This window comes from Eptesicus fuscus, chromosome 7 (assembly GCF_027574615.1).
Source record: "Eptesicus fuscus isolate TK198812 chromosome 7, DD_ASM_mEF_20220401, whole genome shotgun sequence".
NCBI classification, from domain to species: Eukaryota; Metazoa; Chordata; class Mammalia; order Chiroptera; family Vespertilionidae; genus Eptesicus; species Eptesicus fuscus.
Window position 1 is genome coordinate 3,478,600 of NC_072479.1, and position 21,169 is coordinate 3,499,768.

The 21,169-nt window shown below is 43.4% G+C and overlaps 1 protein-coding gene across 4 annotated transcripts in view; it reads right to left on the reverse strand.

Annotated features, from left to right (window-relative positions):
- The window catches only part of FGF9 (fibroblast growth factor 9), a 250,548-nt gene that overhangs the window by 107,535 nt on the left and 121,844 nt on the right, over nucleotides 1–21,169 (reverse strand). For all 4 annotated transcript variants that reach the window (XM_054718680.1, XM_054718678.1, XM_054718679.1 and 1 more), the window contains exon 3: nucleotides 13,960–14,024. In XM_054718680.1, coding sequence (XP_054574655.1) covers nucleotides 13,960–14,024 — 65 coding nt within the window. The remainder of the gene's footprint in view (nucleotides 1–13,959; nucleotides 14,025–21,169) is intronic.

A 21,169-nucleotide genomic window follows, 5' to 3' on the forward strand; every position in this document is an offset into this window, starting at 1 on the left:
GTGAAAGAGGTGAAGGGATTCAGAAGTGCAAACTGGTGGTAGCACAGTGGTCATGGGGATGTGGTGTGCAACACAGGGAATCCTATCTAATAAAGGAGTAATATGCAAATTAACCATCACCCGGCCACACCCACCAGCCAATCAGAAGTGAGTATGCAAATTAACCCCAACCAAGATGGCTGTGGCATGGAGAGAGCAGGAGGCTTAGGTTTCCCCAGAAAGGGAGGAAGCCAAGCTTTCCGCACACCCTGGCGGGCCCAGGCCTCCACTCAAGACTACAAAGTTTCAATTATAGAAGATAAATAAATCCCAACAAAAATGGCAGCAGCCACAGAGCTGGAAAGAGCAGGAGGCTTGAGTTGCCCCCAGCGATGGAGGAAGCCAAGCTTCGGCAGCCCTGCCTTGGCCTCCGCTCAAGGCTACAAAGTTTCAATTATAGAAGATAAATAAATCCCAGATACCAGGGCCTCCAGCTTGGGTCGCCAGGGAGCATGGCCAGCCTGCAAACCATCACAGGCCCCTCGCCCAGGCTGTTCCATGCCCCAAGGGACCCCCCACCCTGATCCGGGACATCTTCAGGGCAAACCAGCTGGCCCCCACCCATGCACCAGGCCTCTTTCCTATCTAATAAAAGAGTAACATGCAAATTGACCATCACTCCAACACACAAGATGGCTGCCCCCATGTGGACACAAGATGGCCGCCACAAGATGGCCAGCAGGGGAGGCACCAGGCCTGCAAGGGAGGGCAGTTGGGGGCGATTAGGCCAGCAGGGGAGGGCAGTTGGGAGGGACCAGGCCTGCAAGGGAGGGCAGTTGGGGGCGATCAAGCCTGCAGGGGAGGGCAGTTAGGAGTGACCAGGCCATCAGAGGAGAGAAGTTGGGGGCAACCAGGCCTGCAGGGAAGGGAAGTTGGGGGGGACCCAGGCCTGCAGGGGAGGGCAGTTAGGAGTGACCAGGCCTGCAGGGGAGGGCAGTTAGGGGCAAACAGACTGGCAGGGGAGCAGTTAGGCATCAATCAGGCTGGCAGGGGAGTGGTTAGGGTGGCAGGCAGAAGCGGTTAGGGGCAATCAGGAAGGCAGACAGGCGAGCAGTTGGGAGCCAGCAGTCCTGGATTGTGAGAGGGAAGTCCGACTGCCTGTTTAGGCCTGATCCCAGCTTGATCGCCAGGTAGGATCAGGCCAAAACGGGCAGTCGGACATCCCTCGAGGGGTCCCATATTGGAGAGGGTGCAGGCTGGGCTGAAGGACACCACCCCCCACCCCGTGCACGAATTTCGTGCACCGGGCCTCAAGTAAACTCAATAATATTGTGATGACTATGTATGGTGTCAGATGGGTACTGAATTTATTGGGGTGATCACTTCGTAGGTTATATAAATGTACACCTGGAACTAATACAATATTGTACATCAATTATAGTTTTAAAATAAGACAAAACAAAATTTTTTAAAGATAGTTCATGACCAGTTTCATAGAAGGCTCGTTGGTGTTCCTTCCACAGGCGCTGCATTTTGTTCTTCCACAACTTGGAATTCAGATTAATTTCCTACCTGTTGGCTTGGTTCCTTCTCCTAGATGGATATGGTCACTGTCCTTTCCAAGGAAACAACTCTTCATATATTTTAATGCCATCAGTAAGATTAATTTCAACTGTGTCTTCCCATGCTAAATAACACTAAATTTTTTTTGTTAATCTTCACCCAAGGATATTTTTCCCATTTATTTTTTAGAGAGTAGTAGGGAAAGAGAATAGGGGGAAAAAGAGAAACATTGATGTGAGAGAGACACATCAATTGGTTGCCTCCCACACACACCCCCCACCCCCCCCCCCTTTGGAGCCAGGGATGGAACCTGCAACCCAGGTAAGTGTCCTTGACCAGAAATAGGACCTAGGACCCTTTGGTCTGAGGGCTGATGCTCTGGCCACTAGCCAACCTCGCAAGGGCACTTATTTCACTTTCATTTTCCTTGCCTTTCAACCTGACACTGTATTTTTGGATATTCTATTCAGTAGGATCTTCTTCCAGCACCACCCAAGTGTGAGCTCTGCAAAGTGGAGGCTGTCTGTCCTGTTCACTGGTGTGTCCACAATCCAAGGAGGGGAGCTAGTCCATGTCAGATGCTCAATGGAGGTGTGCCGATAAACTGGATGACTGTCCCTGACTCATCTCTCTCTGTTTCAGGTCAGAGTATAGCGGATAAATAGGTTATATGCCAAAAAATTAAATTCTCTCCTAATCACAATTTTGTGGGTTGTCAGGATGTGTGATGACACTGTACAGTTATCTGATTAAATACAAAGGAAGACATTTTCAAGTGTTATAAATACTTGTGATGACTTTCCAAAATTGTCCTCACACACTCAAGGCATTTTATATGCATTATCCTTGATGTTACAGGATGAACATTTTGCCTTTGACCATATTTCACTTCTGGTTTCTAAAAAACAAGGTGATGTTTTTGTGCCCAGCCCTGGCTTTGCCATTACTAATGAATAGGTATACTATCTGGCATTGCAGGACAATGAATGCTGACGCTTGGATCAGAAACCAATTTTTGAATAAAAGGTGAATGCTCACATGTTTTTATTCCTTTGTGGTTATTTCCTGCTCAAGTTCAGTGATTTCTAAAGAACTTCTGTGGCTTGGTAAAGCGGAGGCAGATGAACTCTCAGATAAAAGTCACCTCCTTCACTTTCCCTTTGTGTAGCTGGGTTTGCTGCTGTTCCTCAGATTATGCAGGAAAAAGAGGAAAAACTACCAAAGGAATCTGCATAAGTCTATAGGCTCCATTAGGAACTCAGAGGACACCAAGCTCACCCATAAATGCAGTGTCTAATGAAAATGTGACAATGATTATTTTACATTTATTAAGCAGCAAAAATTTATTTTTTAATATGTTTTATTGATTTCAGAGAGGGAGAGAGAGATGATAGAAACATCAATGATGAGAGAGATCAGCTGCCTCCTGTACACCCCACACTGGGGATCAAGCCCGCAACCTGGGCATACTAGTATGCCTTGACCAGGAATCAAACTATGACCTCCTGGTTTGTAGGTCGACATGCAACAACTGAGCCACACCTGCCAGGCTGCACTAAATTTCAAAATGTATGCACTCGATTATTAGTGTATAGAAACTGCTGGCTGTTTGTTTTCTTCAGTAATTGGCACATTGTTTCCATAGCCTGATGGCAGCTGGCGGTCACCACTCTGCTCACAAGGTGGAGGTTTTCTGTAAATCAAGGACTGCACCTGACACATCACCTCCCACCAGTACCACTTACTTATGGATCAAGTCCCATAGTACAGATTGAGTCAATATGGGACTAGATAGTACTGAGTCCATTGGGTTTTTTTCTATTTCTCTATAGTAAAGCATTTGCTTGAATTTTCTAAGTAAGGAATTTGCTTCTTAACCCAAAGATCGCACACAAAAGCGACTTCGTATCCTAAATCTACTTCTTATTTAGAAAGTACTGCTATCTTAAACAGACTATTGTCCTAATTAGAGAACAACAACAAAAAATTAGTTCCTTGGGGGAATGTGAGAACCCCCCAACAACCATTACTGTACAAGCCCTTTATTAACTCTTATACAAAATATCTTTAAAATATAGCAAATGCCAAACAAGTAAGAAACCACAACTTGTTTTTAAAACCCAAACTGTGAACTACTCACTTTCTTTAAATTCTGTAATGAAAAGAATAAAATCAGTCAATAGAAAACTCTCACTTTAAAGTATTGTTCTACGTGCTATTCTTCTTTGTGCCGCCTCCTCTTTAAAGCTACAAGTCCCTGAAATGACTCAAGCAAAGCATACAAGGAACATTACAGGACCCAACATGACAGGGCATGACTACCCCAGCACACCTGAGGCCAGTCTGTTAAAAGGTTCCCTCCCCTTTTCCATCTGCAGTTATTTTCAAACACAAATAATTTAAGTAAATTGGTCACTTGTGAGTTGAATTCAGCACTGACTCTCATTTCGACTGAACAAGGGATCATCTCCCAGTGAAATTATATTTTACGAGCCATTTTTGTGTCTGCATACTATGGCTGAAACACACACTTAACCCTAAAAAGGATGACAAGAGAGCTCTTTTTAAAACTTCGGACACTAAATGTATTTGTCATTTCCTCATCCTCACTTTTCTAAGATGACACCTCAGCAGCTATCACACACATACAATTTTTTTAGAAACCTAAAACAAATTCAAACCTTCTCAGTTTTCTTTCCCCTGACAAAAATGTCCAGATGTGAGTCCATTGATATGCTCAAGAAAAATTATGATGAAAAAGACCCAGTTCATCTTTGAATCAACCCAGTAGACAAATTATTGTCTTAAATTTTCTTCTCTTACAATTTTTTATATTTAAAAATATTATGTAACTCATTCAACACCTATGTCTTTCTACACAGAAGATGTAGTATATGGATCTACATTATGCAAAATGTTCGAATGTATTAAATTCAAATGGTTAGTACATTCGAAGTGGTCCTTCTCAGGACTGGGCCTGGGACAAGGGTGAGAGTGAGATATCTGTGATGCAAATGTTAAGAGAACTTCACTTGAGTGAGCTGACCCTGCACTGACGGGATCCTGAGTATCTCCTTCCTCACTCTCCCCAAGTCCAGGTTCTTCTGGAGTCAAGTCAGTGCTGCCACGAGTGGACAAGGCTGGTCAATGTAACAGATTCATAAAGCCAAGCCATGTGACCGTAAAGTATAGTGGTTGTCACAGTCAGACCTAGGAGCCCCACTTGTATCAACCTCATGGTTGTTAAAACCTGTGATTAGTAACCTGGTTCATGATGTTAAATAGCATGACTCACAGCTAGAGCAAGTCCAGCTGTCTTTATGGATTCTCATCACCTGAGCAGACTTCTGCCTTTTGTCCTTCATTTCTCCTTCTGAAATGTTACAGATAAACTGAAGGCAGGGGTGGGGGAGGGCACATGGCTCTGTTTTCCCCATATTGCCTTGCACTTGTCACATGAAGTGCCTAAGGTATCTTTGCAGAAGACGGATTTTGAGAGAAGGCCTGCCTTCCTCACTTGCTCCTCCAGCTTTGTTTCTGTGGAGGGGAAGAGGTTAGCGTCACTTATGTCTATTTTGGCTTTCTCAGGAGACACGAAACCACTTCTGGACAACAACAGTGAAGTCCCTAAATGGAGGTTGTCACAGGCCTGGGGTCACTCAATGAGATTAGTCTCAACCATTGCACATGGTCTTACTAAAAAAGCTATTCTGTAATTGTTGCCATTAGTGAGGACACAATTAGGCGGTTGCCTCAAACTTCCTGAAGGGATTGGAACAGCAGGGGCTGCGCTAATTTCCAGGCCCCCATCCATTAGGGGAGAGAAGCAGCTCATTAGAGGTCCCACCCTCTCAAGTCCAATTACCCCAAGATAATGACAAAACATGGAGCACACTGGAAACGTGGGAGCTTCACAACCAGTTCTCATTCACGGTCTCTATTGATTATGTCCACAGAAATAAACTTCCCACAGACAGGCATGTCCACATAATCAGCCTTGGGGACACCAGGTCACAATCACTGAAAGGCTTGGAATTTTTATCTATATTTGAGACTTTCAGAGAAAATGCTGAATGTAATAAAGTGATATAGAAAAAGTTGCTTTTTTCTGGCTCTTCTTCATCTCACAAGAAAATCTCAGGGCAAAGGGAGCAAAAGCATGTCTCACAAATTTTCATATCTCCTATCTTTGCAGAAAACTGTACAGAACATAAAGCCTTACGTGGACAGCCCCCTTCCCATGCCATACTATTTAGGGGTAAAAAGGTGAGTGGACAGGAACTAAGAGGAAAGGAAAGAAATATTTCCCAGGAAAGCAGAAATTGCATAAATCTGTTCTAAAAATGGCATCATCACCCATGTGGCAATGAATTAGGCCACTAGGCACAGTAGAGCCCCTGGGCCACAGGGCCCACTTTTTGCATACTTTTTCTTGTGTCATTAAAATTTAACTTCTGTTTCCTCTGTCTTATCTGCTTAGTCCATTATCTGTGTTTCAATTTCAGATTCAGTTCAGAAGCCACAGATTTTAAAAAAAATATTTTTATTGATTTCAGAGAGGAAGAAAGAGGGGAAAAAGAGATAGAAACATCAATGATGAGAGAGAATCATTGATCGGCTGCTTCCTGCATGCCCCCTTCTGGGGGTGGAGCCCACAACCTGGGCATGTGCCCTTGACTGGAATCAAACCCAGGACCCTTCGGTCTGCAGGCCGACGCTCTATCCACTGAACCAAACCAGCTCGGGCGGAAGCCACAGATTTTTAATATTTTTCCACCCACCCTTTTTGGCCACTTAAAGGAGTTTGTGTGTTTTCCTACATGTGTCCTCATCACCTGTAAGACAGACAGCTGCTTTCCTGTTCCTGGGTGTGATCTGAAAGTATAGTGTTTGAACTTAATACTGGCAATGTCTCCATAGGATGTAACTGTGTAAATAATAAGAAAATGCCCAGAGAACTAAGATAGTGGTGTGGTAAATGCCTGTATGCGCCACCTCCCACCACCACATCAGAATTACAACTAAAATACAGAACAACCATCATTCAGAACCACCTGAAGGCTGGCTGAATGGAAGTCCTACAACTAGAGAGTTAAAAGAAAAAAGCACACTGAGATTGGTAGGAGGGGCAGAGGCATAAAACAGGCTGGTCTGACACCCACGTGTGCCGTTTTTTTCATCGGGAGGGAGACTGTTTCTGCAGCGGCTGCCCAGGAGGAGCAAAGGTTCCTAGCCCCACACCAGACCCCCAGCCCAGGGCCCCAGAGCTGGGAGGAGAAGTCCCCATAACTACAGGCTGTAAAAACCAGCGGGGATTGTGGCTGAGGAACATGGAGGCTGCTGGAGACACGGGTGTTCCATTTAAAGGGCCAGCGAACAAACTTACTTGGACTCCCAGCACCATGTGACTCTGGGGGACTCAGATACATACTGGGAGGAATAGGAATGTCTGGCATTGGAGCAGAAACTCAGGAGTGGCTTTCTCCCAGACAGGGGTGCTTGTAGGAGTCAATGTTTCTGTGCTGGAACCTCCCCTGTTGCAGGGCTGACTGGCAGCCATATCTGAGTTTCCATCAGTCTGGCTCAAACTATTTGCTCCATCCTGGGGATTCCCTGAGAGCCCACCCCATCCAATTAGCAGCCCCACCTAAGCTGTTTGCAGCAGCTTTTCCATATGAATGTCCTCTCATTCAGACTTTAGACTTTGCTAAAATCTCTAAACCAAGCTGCAGCTGGTGTCAGTGTGTCCCAAACCTATCAACAAGAGGTCAAAGACCTGGCACTAGTACCAGCCTGCCTTGTTTCACAGCTGGGCCTCGCCTGGGCACCTCCAAGCCCAATATAAATAGCAAATAGGAGTCGTCTGCAGATGCCTCTGTACCTCCTGCTGGGTGGCCCCAGGCAGTGGCTGACGTTGCACCTCCCTGGAGATCCTAGAGCCAGTCCACCAGGTGGACAGCTTCAGACCATAGCAGACTACAAGTCTACACGTCCACAAGTGACACAGTCCAGGGGCAGACTCAGTGAGCACCAAAGCCCCACTGAAGCAAGTCCTGCTCTATAAGGGTGTTTCCTGCACAGCAGGTCGCCCAAATCAACAATTTGGGAGATGAGGAAGAAAAAAGCACCCAATCAGAAGAACAAAAAGAAAAAAGAATCCCAAAATATGAAGATAGTGTGTAAGGAGCCTCTGGGATAACTTCAAGCGTACCAACATTCACATTATGGGGTGCCAGAAGAAGAAAAGAGAGCAAAATATTGAAAACCTATGTGACAAAATAGTGACAGAAAAGTTCTCATACCTGGTGAAAGAAATAGACATATAAGTCCAAAAAGCAAAAAGAATCCCAAACAAGAGGAACCCAAAGAGGCCCGCACCAAGACACATCATAATTAAAATGCCAAGGGTTAAAGACAAAAAGAGAATATTAAAAACAGCAAGAGAAAAGTAGTTAGTTACCTACAAGGGAGCACCCATACAACTGCCGGCTGATTTCTCAACAGAAACTTTGTAAGCCAGAAAGGAGTGGCAAGAAATACTCAAAGTGATAAATAATAAGGACCTACAACCAAAATTACTCTACCCAGCAAAGCTATCTTTTAGAAATGAAGGTCAGATAAAGAGCTGCACAGACAAGAAAAAGTTAAAGGAGTTCATCACCACAGAACCAGTAAGTATTACATGAAATGCTGAAGGGTATTCTTTAATAAGAGGAAGAAGACAATATTTGTACAATAGTTTATTCCCAAGTATGCTTTAAACAGAACAAATGTGTTTTTCTATATAGTTCCTTGCCTTAATAAATATGTAAATACAATTTTTTCAATATTTTTTATTGATTAAGGTATTACATGTGTCCACATCGCCCCATTGCCCCCGACCCCCCTCCCATACATGCCTTTACCCCCCAGTGTCTTGCGTCCATTGGTTATGCTTATATGCATGCATACAAGTCCTTCGGTTGATCTCTTACCTCCCTCCCCCATCCCCAGCCTTCCCACTGTAATTTGACAGTCTGTTTGATGCTTCTCTGCCTCTGTATCAATCTTTTTGTTCATCAGGTTATAATGTTCTTTATTATCCATAAATGAGTGAGATCATGTGGTATTTCTCTTTCACTGACTGGCTTATTTCGCTTAGCATAATGCTCTCCAGTTCCATTCATGCTGCTGCAAATGGTAAGAATTTCTTCTTTTTTATAGCAGCATAGTATTCCATTGTGTAGGTGTACCACAGTTTTCTGATCCAGTCATCTGCTGACAGGCATTTAGGCTCTTTCCAAATCTTAGCTATGGTGAATTGTGCTGTTATAAACATAGGGGTGCATATATCCTTTCTGATTGGTGTTTCTAGTTTCTTGGGATATATTCCTAAAAGTGAAATCACTGGGTCAAATGGGAGTTCATTTTTAGTTATTTGAGGAAACTCCATACTGTTCTCCACAGTGGCTGCACCAGTCTGCATTCCCACCAGCAATGTATGAGGGTTCCTTTTTCTCTGCATCCTTCCCAGCACTTGTTGTTTGTTGAGGATAGCCATTCTGACAGGTGTGAGATGGTACCTCTTGTCATTTTGATTTGCATCTCTCGGATGATTAGTGACTTTGAGCATGTATTCATATGGCTCTTGGCCTTCCTTATGTCCTCTTGCGAAAAGTATCTATTTAGGTCCGTTGCCCATTTTTTTATTGAGTTGTTTATCTTCCTTTTATTAAGTTGTATGAGTTCCCTGTAAATGTTGGAGATTAAACCCTTAACAGAGATAACATTGACAAATATGTTCTCCCATGCAGTGGGCTTTCTTGTTGTTTTGTTGATGGTTTCTTTTGCTGTGCAGAAGCTTTTTATTTTGATGTAGTACCATTTGTTTATTTTCTCTTTAGTTTCCATTGCCCTAGGAGCAGTATCAGTGAAGAAATTGCTTCAGTATATGTCTAAGATTTTGCTGCCTGTGGATACCTCTAATATTTTTGTGGTTTCCGTCTGACATTTAAGTCCTTTATCCATTTTGAGTTTATTTTTGTGTATGGTGTAAGTTGGTGGTCCAGTTTCACTTTTTGCATGTATCTGTCCAATTTTCTCAACACCATTTGTTGAAAAGACTGTCTTGACTCCATTGTATGCTCTTGCCTCCTTTTTCAAATATTAATTGAGCATAGTGTTTTGGGTTGATTTCTGGGTTCTCTATTCTATTCCATTGGTCTATATGTCTGTTCTTATGCCAGTACCAGGCAATTTTGAGAACACTGGCTTTGTAATACAGCTTGGTATCTGGTATTGAGATCCCTCCTACATTGCTTTTCTTTCTCAGGATTGTTGCAGCTATTCAGGGTCTTTTTTTTATTCCAGATGAATTTTTGGAGAGCTTGAAATATGCCGTTGGTATTTTAATGGAGAGAGCATTGAAGCTATAGATTCCTTTGGGTAGTATAGACATTTTAATGATGTTGATTCTACCAATCCATGAACACGGTATGCTCTTTCATCTATTTATGTCTTCCTCTATCTCTTTTTTCAGTGTCCTGTAGTTTTCTGAGTAGAGGTCTTTTACCTCCTTTGTTAAGTTTATTCCTAGGTATCTTAATTTTTTTTGGTGCGATGGTAAATGGAATTGTTTTCTTAGTCTCACTTTCTGTAAGTTCACTGTTGGTGTATAGAAATGCCATAGATTTCATGGTGTTAATTTTGTATCCTGCTACATAGCCAAATTCATTTATTAAGTCTAATAATATTTCAATGGAGTCTTTAGGGTTTTCTATGTACAGTATCATGTCATCTGCAAATAATGACAATTTTACTTCTTCTTTTCCAATTTGTATGCCCTTTATTTCTTCTTCTTGTCTGATTGCTGTGGCTAGCACTACCAGTACTATGTTGAACAGGAGTGGTGAGAGTGGGCATCCCTGTCTTGTTCCTGTTCTTAAAGTCCCCTACTATAATTGCATTGCTATCGATCTCTCCCTTGATATCTTCCAGAAGTTGTTTTATGTATTTGGGTGCTCCTGTATTGGGTGCATATATGTTTACCAGAGTTATATCTTCTTGTTGAATTGCTCCCATTAATATTATGTAGTGGCCTTCATTATCTCTTGTTATGGCTTTTACATTGAGGTCTATTTTATCAGATATAAGTATCGCAACCCCAGCTTTTTTCTCATTTCCATTTGCCTGAAAAATTTTGTTTCATCCCTTCACTCTCAGTCTGTGTGAATCCTTTGTTCTGAGGTGGGTCTCTTGCTGACAGAAAATATATGGATCATGTTTTCTTATCCATTCAGCTACCCTGTGTCTTTTGATTGGTGCATTTAATCCATTTATGTTTAATGTTATTATTGATAAGTACTTGTCTGTTGTCATTTTTGTTCTTACCGTTTGTTTTTCTTCTTGCCTTTCTGTTTCTTCTTTTTACAGCAGTCCCTTTAGCATTTCTTGAATTGCTGGCTTGGTAGTAATAAACTCTCTTAGCCCTTTTTTGTCTGTGAAGCTCCTGATTCCACCTTCAATTTTGAATGATAGCATTGCTGGGTAAAGTATTCTTGGATTAAGTCCCTTGCTTTGCATCACTTTGTATATTTCATTCCATTCCCTTCTGGCCTGGTGTGTTTCTGTTGAGAAATCAGTTGATATTCTAATAGGAGATCCCTTGTAGGTAACTTTCTGTCTCTGTCTGGCAGCCTTTAAGATTCTTGCTTTGTCGTTGGTGTTTGCCAATTTAATTATGATGTGTCTTGGTGTCAGTCTTTTGGGGTTCATCTTGTTTTGGACTCTATATAATTCTTGGACCTGCATAGTTTTTTTCTTGCCAATATCAGGGAAGTTTTCTGTCATTATTTCTTCAAACAGGTTTTCTATTCCTTGCTTCTCTTCCTCTCCTTCTGGTACCCCTATTATGTGAATGTTGTTTCGTTTTCTGTTGTACCAAAGCTCCCTTAGGCTCTCCTCTTGCTTTTTAAGTCTTCTTTCCCATTGCTGCTGTTTTTGTGTGTTTTTTCCTACCTCGTCTTCTAATTCGCTGATGCGGTCCTCAGCCTCTTCTAGTCTACTGTTTAAGCTTTCCATTGTGTTCTTTATTGCAGCTACATTATTCTTCATCTCCTCTTGGTTCCTTTTCATGTTGGTGACATTCTCGTGCAGCTCCTTATAATTCTCACTGAGTTGTGTGTATTTGTCATTGAGTTGTTTGTATTTGTCATCCAGCCATTTGAGCATCCTTATAACCATTACTCTGAATTATTTCTCTGATATGTTGCTAGCCTCAATTTCATTCAACTCCCTTTCTGGTGATTCCTCTTTTTCTTTCCTTTGGGGATTGCTTTTTTTTTGTCTTCCCATGTTTTGCTGTAACGTTTTAATTATAGGTCCGATTGCTTTGCTACCCAGGTTCTTTTGGGGATGATGCTACTGGTGTGATCTCTCAGGTCTCCTGGGCTTGGGAATCTAGTGTAGCTCCCTACTTGAGCTATTTCGGTTCTCTTGATGTAGGCCTGCGAGCTGGAAAGGTACAACTGTGGCATCTAGAAGTCAGCAGCCATGGAGGGAGGTGTCCCAATTTTTGCTGTCTTGCGCCCTTGACTGAAATTGTACGTGCCCAGCAGGGACTCCCAGTGGTACCCAGGATCCGTCTGTTGGGGTGATGGGGATCAGGAGGCCTGCGCTCTGGAAAGACGTGACTGTGGTGTCCAGAGTTTTGCAGCTGTGGGGTGGGCAGACTCAGCTTTTGCTGCTGCACCTGTGGTGGATAGGTGCATGCTCCCAGTGGCGGCTCACAAGGGCACCCATGGTGCGTTTGCCAGCAAGGGGCACTGAAGCACTCTGAAGGGCCCTGGCACTGAAGCCACATAATTGAGGCATCTGTGGGCAGGTATCCAGGATGAGTGAATTCAGAATTTCTACTGCCAGGGGGAGTGCATCCCTGTTTGTCCACGATCACACCCAGTGAAGACTCACAGCAGCTCCCACAAGTGCCCTGTGGATAGATGGGCTCAGGGTGCCTGCCCTTTGGAAATGCACAGTGCGTTTGCTGGCGCAGAGCTCTGACGCACTCTGAGGGGCCCTGGCACTGAGGTTACGCAGCTGGGGTATCTGTGGGCAGTTATTCAGGAAGAGGGAATTCAGAATTTCTACAGTGGGGCAGCACGCCCTTGTCTGTACAAAATCACATCCAGCAGGGGCTCCCAGTGGCTCCCCAGAGCACCCTGTGGATAGATGGGCTCAGGGTACCTGCTCCTTGGAAATGCGTGACTGTGGCGGTGCGTTTGCCGGCACAGAGCTCTGACGCACTCTGAGGGGCCCTGGTGCTGAAGTTATGCAGCCGGGGTGTCTGTGTGCAGGTATCCAGGATGAGTGAATTCAGAATTTCTACTGCTGGGGGAGTGCCTCCCTGTTTGTCCAAGATTGCACCCAGCAGGGGCTCACAGCAGCTCCCACGAGCGCCCTGTGGATAGATGGGCTCAGGGTGCCTGCTCTTTGAAAATGCACAGTGCGTTTGCTGGCGCAGAGCTCTGATGTACTCTGAGGGGCCCTGGTGCTGAAGTTATGCAGCCGGGGTGTCTGTGGGCAGTTATTCAGGAAGAGGGAATTCAGAATTTCTACTGCGGGGCAGCGTGCCCTTGTCTGTACAAAATCACACCCAGCAGGGGCTCCCAGTGGCTCCCAGGTGCTGCCTACAGAGTGGTGTGCCCTAGATGCCTGCACGCTGAAACGCATGAATGTGGTGTCTGGAATTCTGCCGCTGGGGACGGGGGAGGTTGCACTTACTGCTGCAGGAATGGTGCCCCTTTGGAGGTGGAGGTCCCAGGGTCCGCGGGTCTGCAGGTGGGGCAGCAGGATTTTGGCTGGAGTGGCTGCTGGGTCATGGGGCAGTTCCAGGGCCTATCTGGGTGGTGGTGCTGATGAGTTCCTAGAAAAGGCCACTCTCCCCTTCAAGATGGCGTGGGCTCCGTGCTGGAGTCCCACAGTCCCGGGAGTGCCCACAGGGGTGGTAGTTTCTCCTTGTCCAAGAGAGCCTGGTCTGCCAGCCCCTGCTGCTCCTACAGGGATTTAACTGTCCCTCCCTCACTCACACACTCACCACACACATCCACACCCTCTCCTTTCATCCCCTCACTCACTCACTTCCTCTCCTTCACCTCCGTCCTGCCAGCTGCCATCTTCAGCACCCCCTGTAATATACATTTTTTTTTAAGTAGAGGAAGAAGAAAGAGGAGGAGAAGAGATAAAAGATATGAACAATAAAATGGCAACAAATACATATCTATCGACAATTGAATCTAAAAATCAAAACAAACAAGAAATCTAATGAACAAAATAAACTGGTAAATAAAATAGAATCAGAGGCATGGAAGCATGGAACAGACTGATGAATCTCAGAGGGAAGAGGGGAAAGGGGGGCAGGAAGAGATTAACTAAAGATCTTACCTGTGAACACAGACAGTAAGGTGGTGAAAGCCTTGGGTGAGGCGGGGACCTGGTGGAGGGGGTCACTGTGGGGGAGGGAGAGGGGGAGACATCTGTAACACTCTCAACAATAAATATTTAAAATAAATAAATATCTTAATATATATATTTTTAAAAGAAAATACATCATTCGTTTCATGATTTTAAATGGATCAACCTCTTTTTTCTGTTATATTAGTATTCTTTGAAACAGCAGGGAGACAGGTCTTATTCATAGGCATTAGTGAAGGAAATTTTTCACAGATCAACTCTCTTAACACTGAGCCCACATATCATAGGGATTCTGTTAGGAGAGGCACAGCCCTTGCTTTTCTGACATCCTAATCTAACACTCCAAAGTTCCAATGGAAAAATTATAACCACTTAGAATTAACAGAGCTTTCAAAATTACATGAAGTTGGCTCTGCAAACAGCGAAATCTAAGTCACTCTTCTGTTTATTTCGAGCCAGTTTGAAACTAGAAACTGGCCACCAGATGGAAAATGAAAACAAAGAATATAGACGCTCCCTTGTGGAGAGAATGAGCACTGCCACTTCAAATGGTTTGACTCCAAAACAGAGTAGGTCCCAAATAATATAGCATTTTAAAACAATGGTCATCTTCCTAACTATTGCTGAAGTGAATACTTGGCTACTAGACAAGGGCTTCAGAGTCTCATATGCTGTGTGATCAGAGCCTTGCCCCCCAAATTCTTCTTAGCAGACTCTCCTGTGTGGTCCCAGGCCCATGAATGCCCTCAGGGCTTATATACCCAGTCCTCCCTGATGGTTTCACTTCAGGTCCTACCCTTTCAAGGTCTGAAGCCATCATAGCCTTATTACTTCATGTCTAATGAAATGGGTCCTTCCCTTTGTCAGAAGTTGTGTATTCATTTTACCTTCATTATGTGAAAAAGAAAATCTGATATGAGTAAATCTTATGCTCACTAAGCTTAGAGAAATAATGGTGTTATTCTCATGTTTGGAAAACCTGCTAGGGCAAGAGTTCTTCCACAGCATTTGTGATGGCAGATTTTAATTGCTCAACTGCTTGATGGTCTCTTCTTGGATTGTAAGTGCTGTGAAGGCAGAGACTCTCTCCTACTTTACTGGGGCACTCTCAGGGCCATGCACAGTTCCTGGCATACAGTGGGTGCTTAATACTAGTACATAGGTGTTGCACAAATAAATTCCACTTCAATGTCTGAATTTGGCTTGCCAGAGTCAGCAGCCAAGAAAGTGATGTAAGCAGTACTGCATAGGCTAACAGAAAGTATCCAGAACTGTGGTTGGGATGGCACAAGGGGCCCCTTCACCAGTGGAGAGCTGGGACCACACAAGAGAGCTGAGGTGAGAGGAGAGAAAAACCAGAGGGAGCTCAACATCTGAGGCTGAAATACTGCACATGCACCTCCCATTGCCGCACCCCAACCAACCTGAGCAGACATCACTCACCTAGAAGGTTCGTTAAGCCAGATGGCAGGGCCCCAGTCTACAGTCTCTGATTCAGCAGGTATGGGTGGGACCCAAGAATGTGAATCTCTAACAAGTTCCCAAGTGACTCCAATGCTACTGGTCTGAGGAACACACATGGAGAACCACTGCTGTAAAGCAATATTTGATTCTCTCTCCAGCTGCTCATTATAACCAACAAGACTCCTACTAAGGCTACACTGTAGAGAGCACCTGGGAAGGCACATGGGCATTTCTTTAATTATTGTCAGCTGAATCCAGTGGCGTTGGCAAAGCCACGTCCTGGAAACACACTTTGCCAAAAGGCAGGAGTGTCGTCAGCTTGACCTTCAGCCCAGGTGCCAGGGGGTGGGTTTTGTTATTTAAATCCAGCCAAGCACCAGAAATGAATATGACTCAAGCCCACCCAAGAATGCACATAATCTCCTTTATCTTGGCTTTTAGTAAAACTTCCTGTTTTTTTGCTGTATAAAATAAGCACACTGTATTGGCTCGAGGTCCCTGTCCCTGTCAGAGGACAGTGGTCCCACCTGGCCCCAGCTTTTTCCTTCTATCTCTGTGTCTGTCTCTTTCTTTCATTTTCTCAATCCCTAGCCGCCCCTACTCAGGAACCAGACTGCTCTCTAGCTGCGCTGGACGAGGAACAGAGAGAAATATTTATACTACCCCACCCCCAGGACAACCAAGATGAGAATCTCTGTGGGTGAGATACAGGCAACAATGATGTCTGAAGTTTCCCAGATAGAAGACTTTGTAGACAGAAAGGTTTTACTGAAGTTAAGGACCCTCTGCCTGTGTGGGTTGTCAGCTTCAGTGACAGAAACACACAATGATAACATATCTTCTTACAACAAAGGTAGGTTTCCCCTCCATTGTTCCATTTGAGCCTCAAACAACCCTAGGAGAAAGTTTTAACTCAATTTTAGAGAAAAGAAGTCAGGTAATAAATGGCAGTTCTTGGACTTAAATCAGATGATGTTGGTTTGTTTTTAATATCAACCTCAGAGTCAAATAAACTTGAAATAGAGGTATTCAGAAGTGATGGGATTGCTAAGCAGACAATCTGAGAAGTAGCAATACTGTGAACTAAAAGGGAAAGGTGTGCTATTAGAGCTCAGGGTCAGTTGGTGGAAGCTGGACCTGTGGCAGGACAGAACCACACCAGAGAGGGAAAGAGAGAAATGCCTTGGCTTCTCCGACCTCTCCCAGTTCCTCCCAGAACCTTCTTTTAGTCCAATCGGTGTGGAAGCCCCTGACATGGGAGCTGGGGGCTACGAAGCTAAGCAGAGTAGTAAGAATCTCAGTGCAACCGGCCCAGAATGAAATATGGACACAAACCCCAGATTTGCCCATATAAACTGCACAACCTCGGTCAAGAAACCTGATCTCTCAGAAACTATCTTCTACTCTAGAAAGTGGAGCTTATACATCTAGGTTGAATGATAGAATGAAACAATACTGGCACTGAGTAGGCACCACATAAGCTTGGTTTCCCTCCCATCAGCCTAGCCTTATGTTGTCACAGCTATTGGTCTTCTTGCTATCCCACAATTTCAAAACCACCAGAAATATGAGTCCATATACTAGTAATGTCTGTGGTGCTTCCATGATCTGAGTGTCACTACTGCCATTACCATAGACATCCTCTCAAGTCCGAGCACTGCTGTTGCTGTAACAGAGGAGTTAGATCAGTGCTAGAGAAAGTAGCTATTATGGGCTGTAGCAGGACTATATCCACCAGAATGGGGTGTTAGAGACAGGACAATAGTCAGTGTGAGAAGCTGCTTACAATACAGTCAGGAGAAACAATGCCACTACTAAGTAGGAGGTGTAGACTAGTCTCCAAAACATTGTTACTATGCTATCGGTTGGTGACCACAAGCTATAAAACTACTGTCCCTCTTTCTTTCCAAAGGATATCCACAAGTAAAACATTTCTAAAAATATTTTCATGTATATTATAGAGCATTTATTTTTATGTCACTATTTTTTCTTGTCATTGAAAAGGAGTAGATTCATCCTCTGGTCACTTTCTATTGAGAAACTGGATGCACATTATACAGTAAGAAATAATCAGTAATGACAGGTAAGAAACAAGAGGGAGTTCAAGGTTGGAAATGTATTCATGATTACTTGGTAAGAAGTAAACAAAACTGTCATCATTAAAGGAGGAGAAAATGGCGGCAGAATAGACAAACTTGTTTCGAGCCTTGTCCCGGAGCAGAAAAAGGAGCAGCTGAGGGTCGCACGGAGAGTGTTTGTTGGCAAGCTAAGGGATAGCTAAACTCCAAGAGAAGGTGGGAGACTGCTGGACAGGGTTCCCCTGACCGGGCAGCCCCCACTGTGGCTGTGGCTGGGTCCCCTCACGGAGCTACAGGCTCGGACGGGGAAACCTTGCCATCTTGAAAGGGAAAGTGGATCCTATCGGAAGCCTGAAAATCCACAACTGCAACAATCACTGAATAGCTGGGAGCCCCAGAACACCGGTCCCCAATTGGCACAAACACGCAGATTCAAAGGAGCTCTTCACTCCACCACGGAAAGGTCAGATTTTGCCCGGGATAAGGTGAGGTCTCAGGTTCCGGCGGGAGAGAGAAACGCGTGCGCTGCGGGAGCTGGAAGACCGGGAAAGTCTGTGCCTAGAAAAGTCCGTGGCTGTTGGGGCTGATGTGATCCATGAATGTGGATGGGGGTCCTCAGAGCTGCTAAAAGAAGGGATCTCTAAAAAGCAACCCATTTTGATCTGGTGCGAAGGGATAGCCTAGGAGTTTCAAAGGTGTGCAGGCTGCTTAGGCTTGCGCGCGGACCCATTGCTCGCGGACTTGGGCTTTTTCCTCTTCATTTCATTGCTTCTGATTACTAAGCAAGGATCACCTAGTTGGGGACGCCCTGGGAGACTGCAGGGGGAAGTTGTTTTTCTGGAACTTGGGGATCGGAGCGGGGAGCGATCATCGGAGAGCCAGCTCTGGGGCAGCCCACCTCCACAAACTGGTATTGAGTGCCACAGGGAAAGAAGGCTAGAGAGGCCATTAGAGACCCAGAAGTCAATCCAGAAACACTGCCACCCAGGGGCTGAATCACAAATTGACTCTTGTGTAATCAAAAATAAAGGAATACGAGAAATTAAGACACCACCTACTTAAAAATCAGGACTGGCTTACAACACTGAAGAGCAGTGGAATGCAGGGAATTGCAATACTGTCCAGACTGGGAAACAGGCGTGCCAAACAGAACAATAGAGGAAGAGAATGACCTTCACTACTGCACATTTTATTTTTATTTATTTTATTTTTTTATTTTCATTTTTTGCATCTTTTCTTAAGAAACTAACTTTTTCTTTTTTCTTCACTTCATTTTACCTTTTTAATTATTACATTTTTATTTTCAATCAGCATTATTACTACTACTATTTCACCTTTTTTTTTTAAGTGTCATTTTATTTTCTCTTTATTTTACTTTGGGATAGTGTTCTACATTCTATTTTCATCTTTCCTTTAGCATTGTTTTACCCTATCTCAACTTTATCTTTATGCCATCACTCTCTTCCTAACCTTTCCCCTTTTGGTGTCCTGTTTATCTTAACCCTTTCCTGCTTTAGATTTTCCCTATTCTTTCTGTTTACCACCTGCTAAAATTTCACCCACTTATATATCTAATTTCCAATCCCCTGCTACAAGTCCATACACACCTCTCTCTTTGCTGTCTTAACTATCAAAAAAATGTTTTTCTCTCTGTCCTTTTGTTGTTGTTTGCTTGAATGTTGATTATATCAAATTTTTAAGCTTTCCTGTGAGATTGTTTTGCTTATTCTTCTTGTTTGTTTGTTTATGTTAGCTTTGTTTTTGTTTCTTTTTTACTTTTGTTTTCCCTTGCCTCGTTTGATATTAGTTGATGTTGTAGTTTGTATTAATCTCCAGGTACTTGTTGCTAGCATTGGCTGGGATTAGTGGTTGTTTTATTGGAGTTTCCTCCCCATATATATAGTTTGTTCCCCTTTTCTCTCTTAGTCTTGTTCTTGTCTCTCTTACTTTTTTTTTTCCTTTTCCCAATTTCATTTTGACACTCCTTTTTTTTTCTTTCTTACTTTACCCTCTTCTTCTTTCTCTCCTATCCCCTAATTTGCCTTTCTCTGGTGGTCACCTTTATTGGGGTTTATTAATATCGTGAATACATTTCAGTTCAGTACCTTGTGTGTTGTACCTTGTTCTGTTGTATTTTGTGCCTTTAAATCAACGCAGGAGAAAGAGAACTAGATAAACAGACATCTGGAGAAGAGAGACCATGGGGAGACAAAGAAACAGCCCGCATATGAAAGAAAAGCAGGCATCACCAGAAAATGAAATAAACGAATTAGAGGCAAGTGACCTATCAGAGAAAGAATTCAGAGAAATGGTCATATGGTGGCTGAAAAGAATGGAAGACAAATTTAACAATATGAGTAAGAACCAAGAGGAAATGAAGAAGAACCAAGAAGAAATGAAACATGACATCGCTGCTGTAAAGAACTTAATACAAAACATCAAGAGTAGACTATAAGAAGCAGAGGACCACATCAGTGAGCTAGAAGACAAGATGGGAAAAAATACACAAGTAGAGCAGCTTCTAGAAAAAAAAAAAAGCAGGAGGAGAGCCTAAGGGAACTTTGGGACAACACAAAACAAAACAACATCCACATAATAGGGGTTCCAGAAGGAGAGGAAACTGAGCAAGGAAAGAAAACCTGTTTGAAGAGATAATGACAGAAAATTTCCCTGATATAGGGAAGAAAAAACCCATACAAATCCAAGAAGCTCACAGAGTCCCAAGCAAAATGAACCCCAAAAAATACTGACGCCAAGGCACATTATAATTAAATTGGGAAACACCAATGACAAAGTAAAAATATTAAAAGCGGGCAGAGAGAGATAGAAAGTTCCATACAAAGGAACCCCCATCAGACTAGCAACTGATTTCTCAACAGAAACTCATCAGGCCAGAAGGGAATAGAATGAAATACACAAAGTCATGCAAAGGAAGGGTCTGAATCCAAGAATACTGTACCCAGCAAGACTATCAATCAAAATTGAAGGTGAAGTCAGGAGCTTCACAGACAAAAAAGGACTAAGGGAATTTATCACCACCAAACCAGCAATGAAAGAAATGCTAAAGGATCTGCTGTAAAAAAAAAAAAAAAAAAAAGAAAGAAAGAAAGAAAGAAATAGGAAGCGAAGAAGGAACACAGGGGTAAAGAATAAAAATGGCAACAAATAAGAACCTATCAATAATAACTTTGAATGTAAATGGATTAAATGACATAGGGTAATGGATTGGATAAGAAAACAGGACCCATATATCTGCTGTCTACAAGAAACCCACCTCAGAAAAACAGACACAGACTGAGGGTGAAGGGATGGAAAAAGGTTTTCCAGGGGAATGGAAATGAAAAATAAGCTGGGGTAGCAATACTTATATATGACAAATTAGATCTCAAAGTGAAAGACATAACAATAGATAAGGAAGGCCACTTCATAATACTAAAGGGAGCAATCCAACAAAAAGAAATAACTCTGATAAACATATATGCACCCAATACAGGAGCATCCAAATACATAAAAATAACTCCTGAAGAATATCAAGGGAGAGATTGACAGCAATACAGTCATAGTACGAGACTTTAATACCCCACTATCACCATTGGACAAATCCTCTAAACAAAAAATCAGCAAAGAAACATCAATCC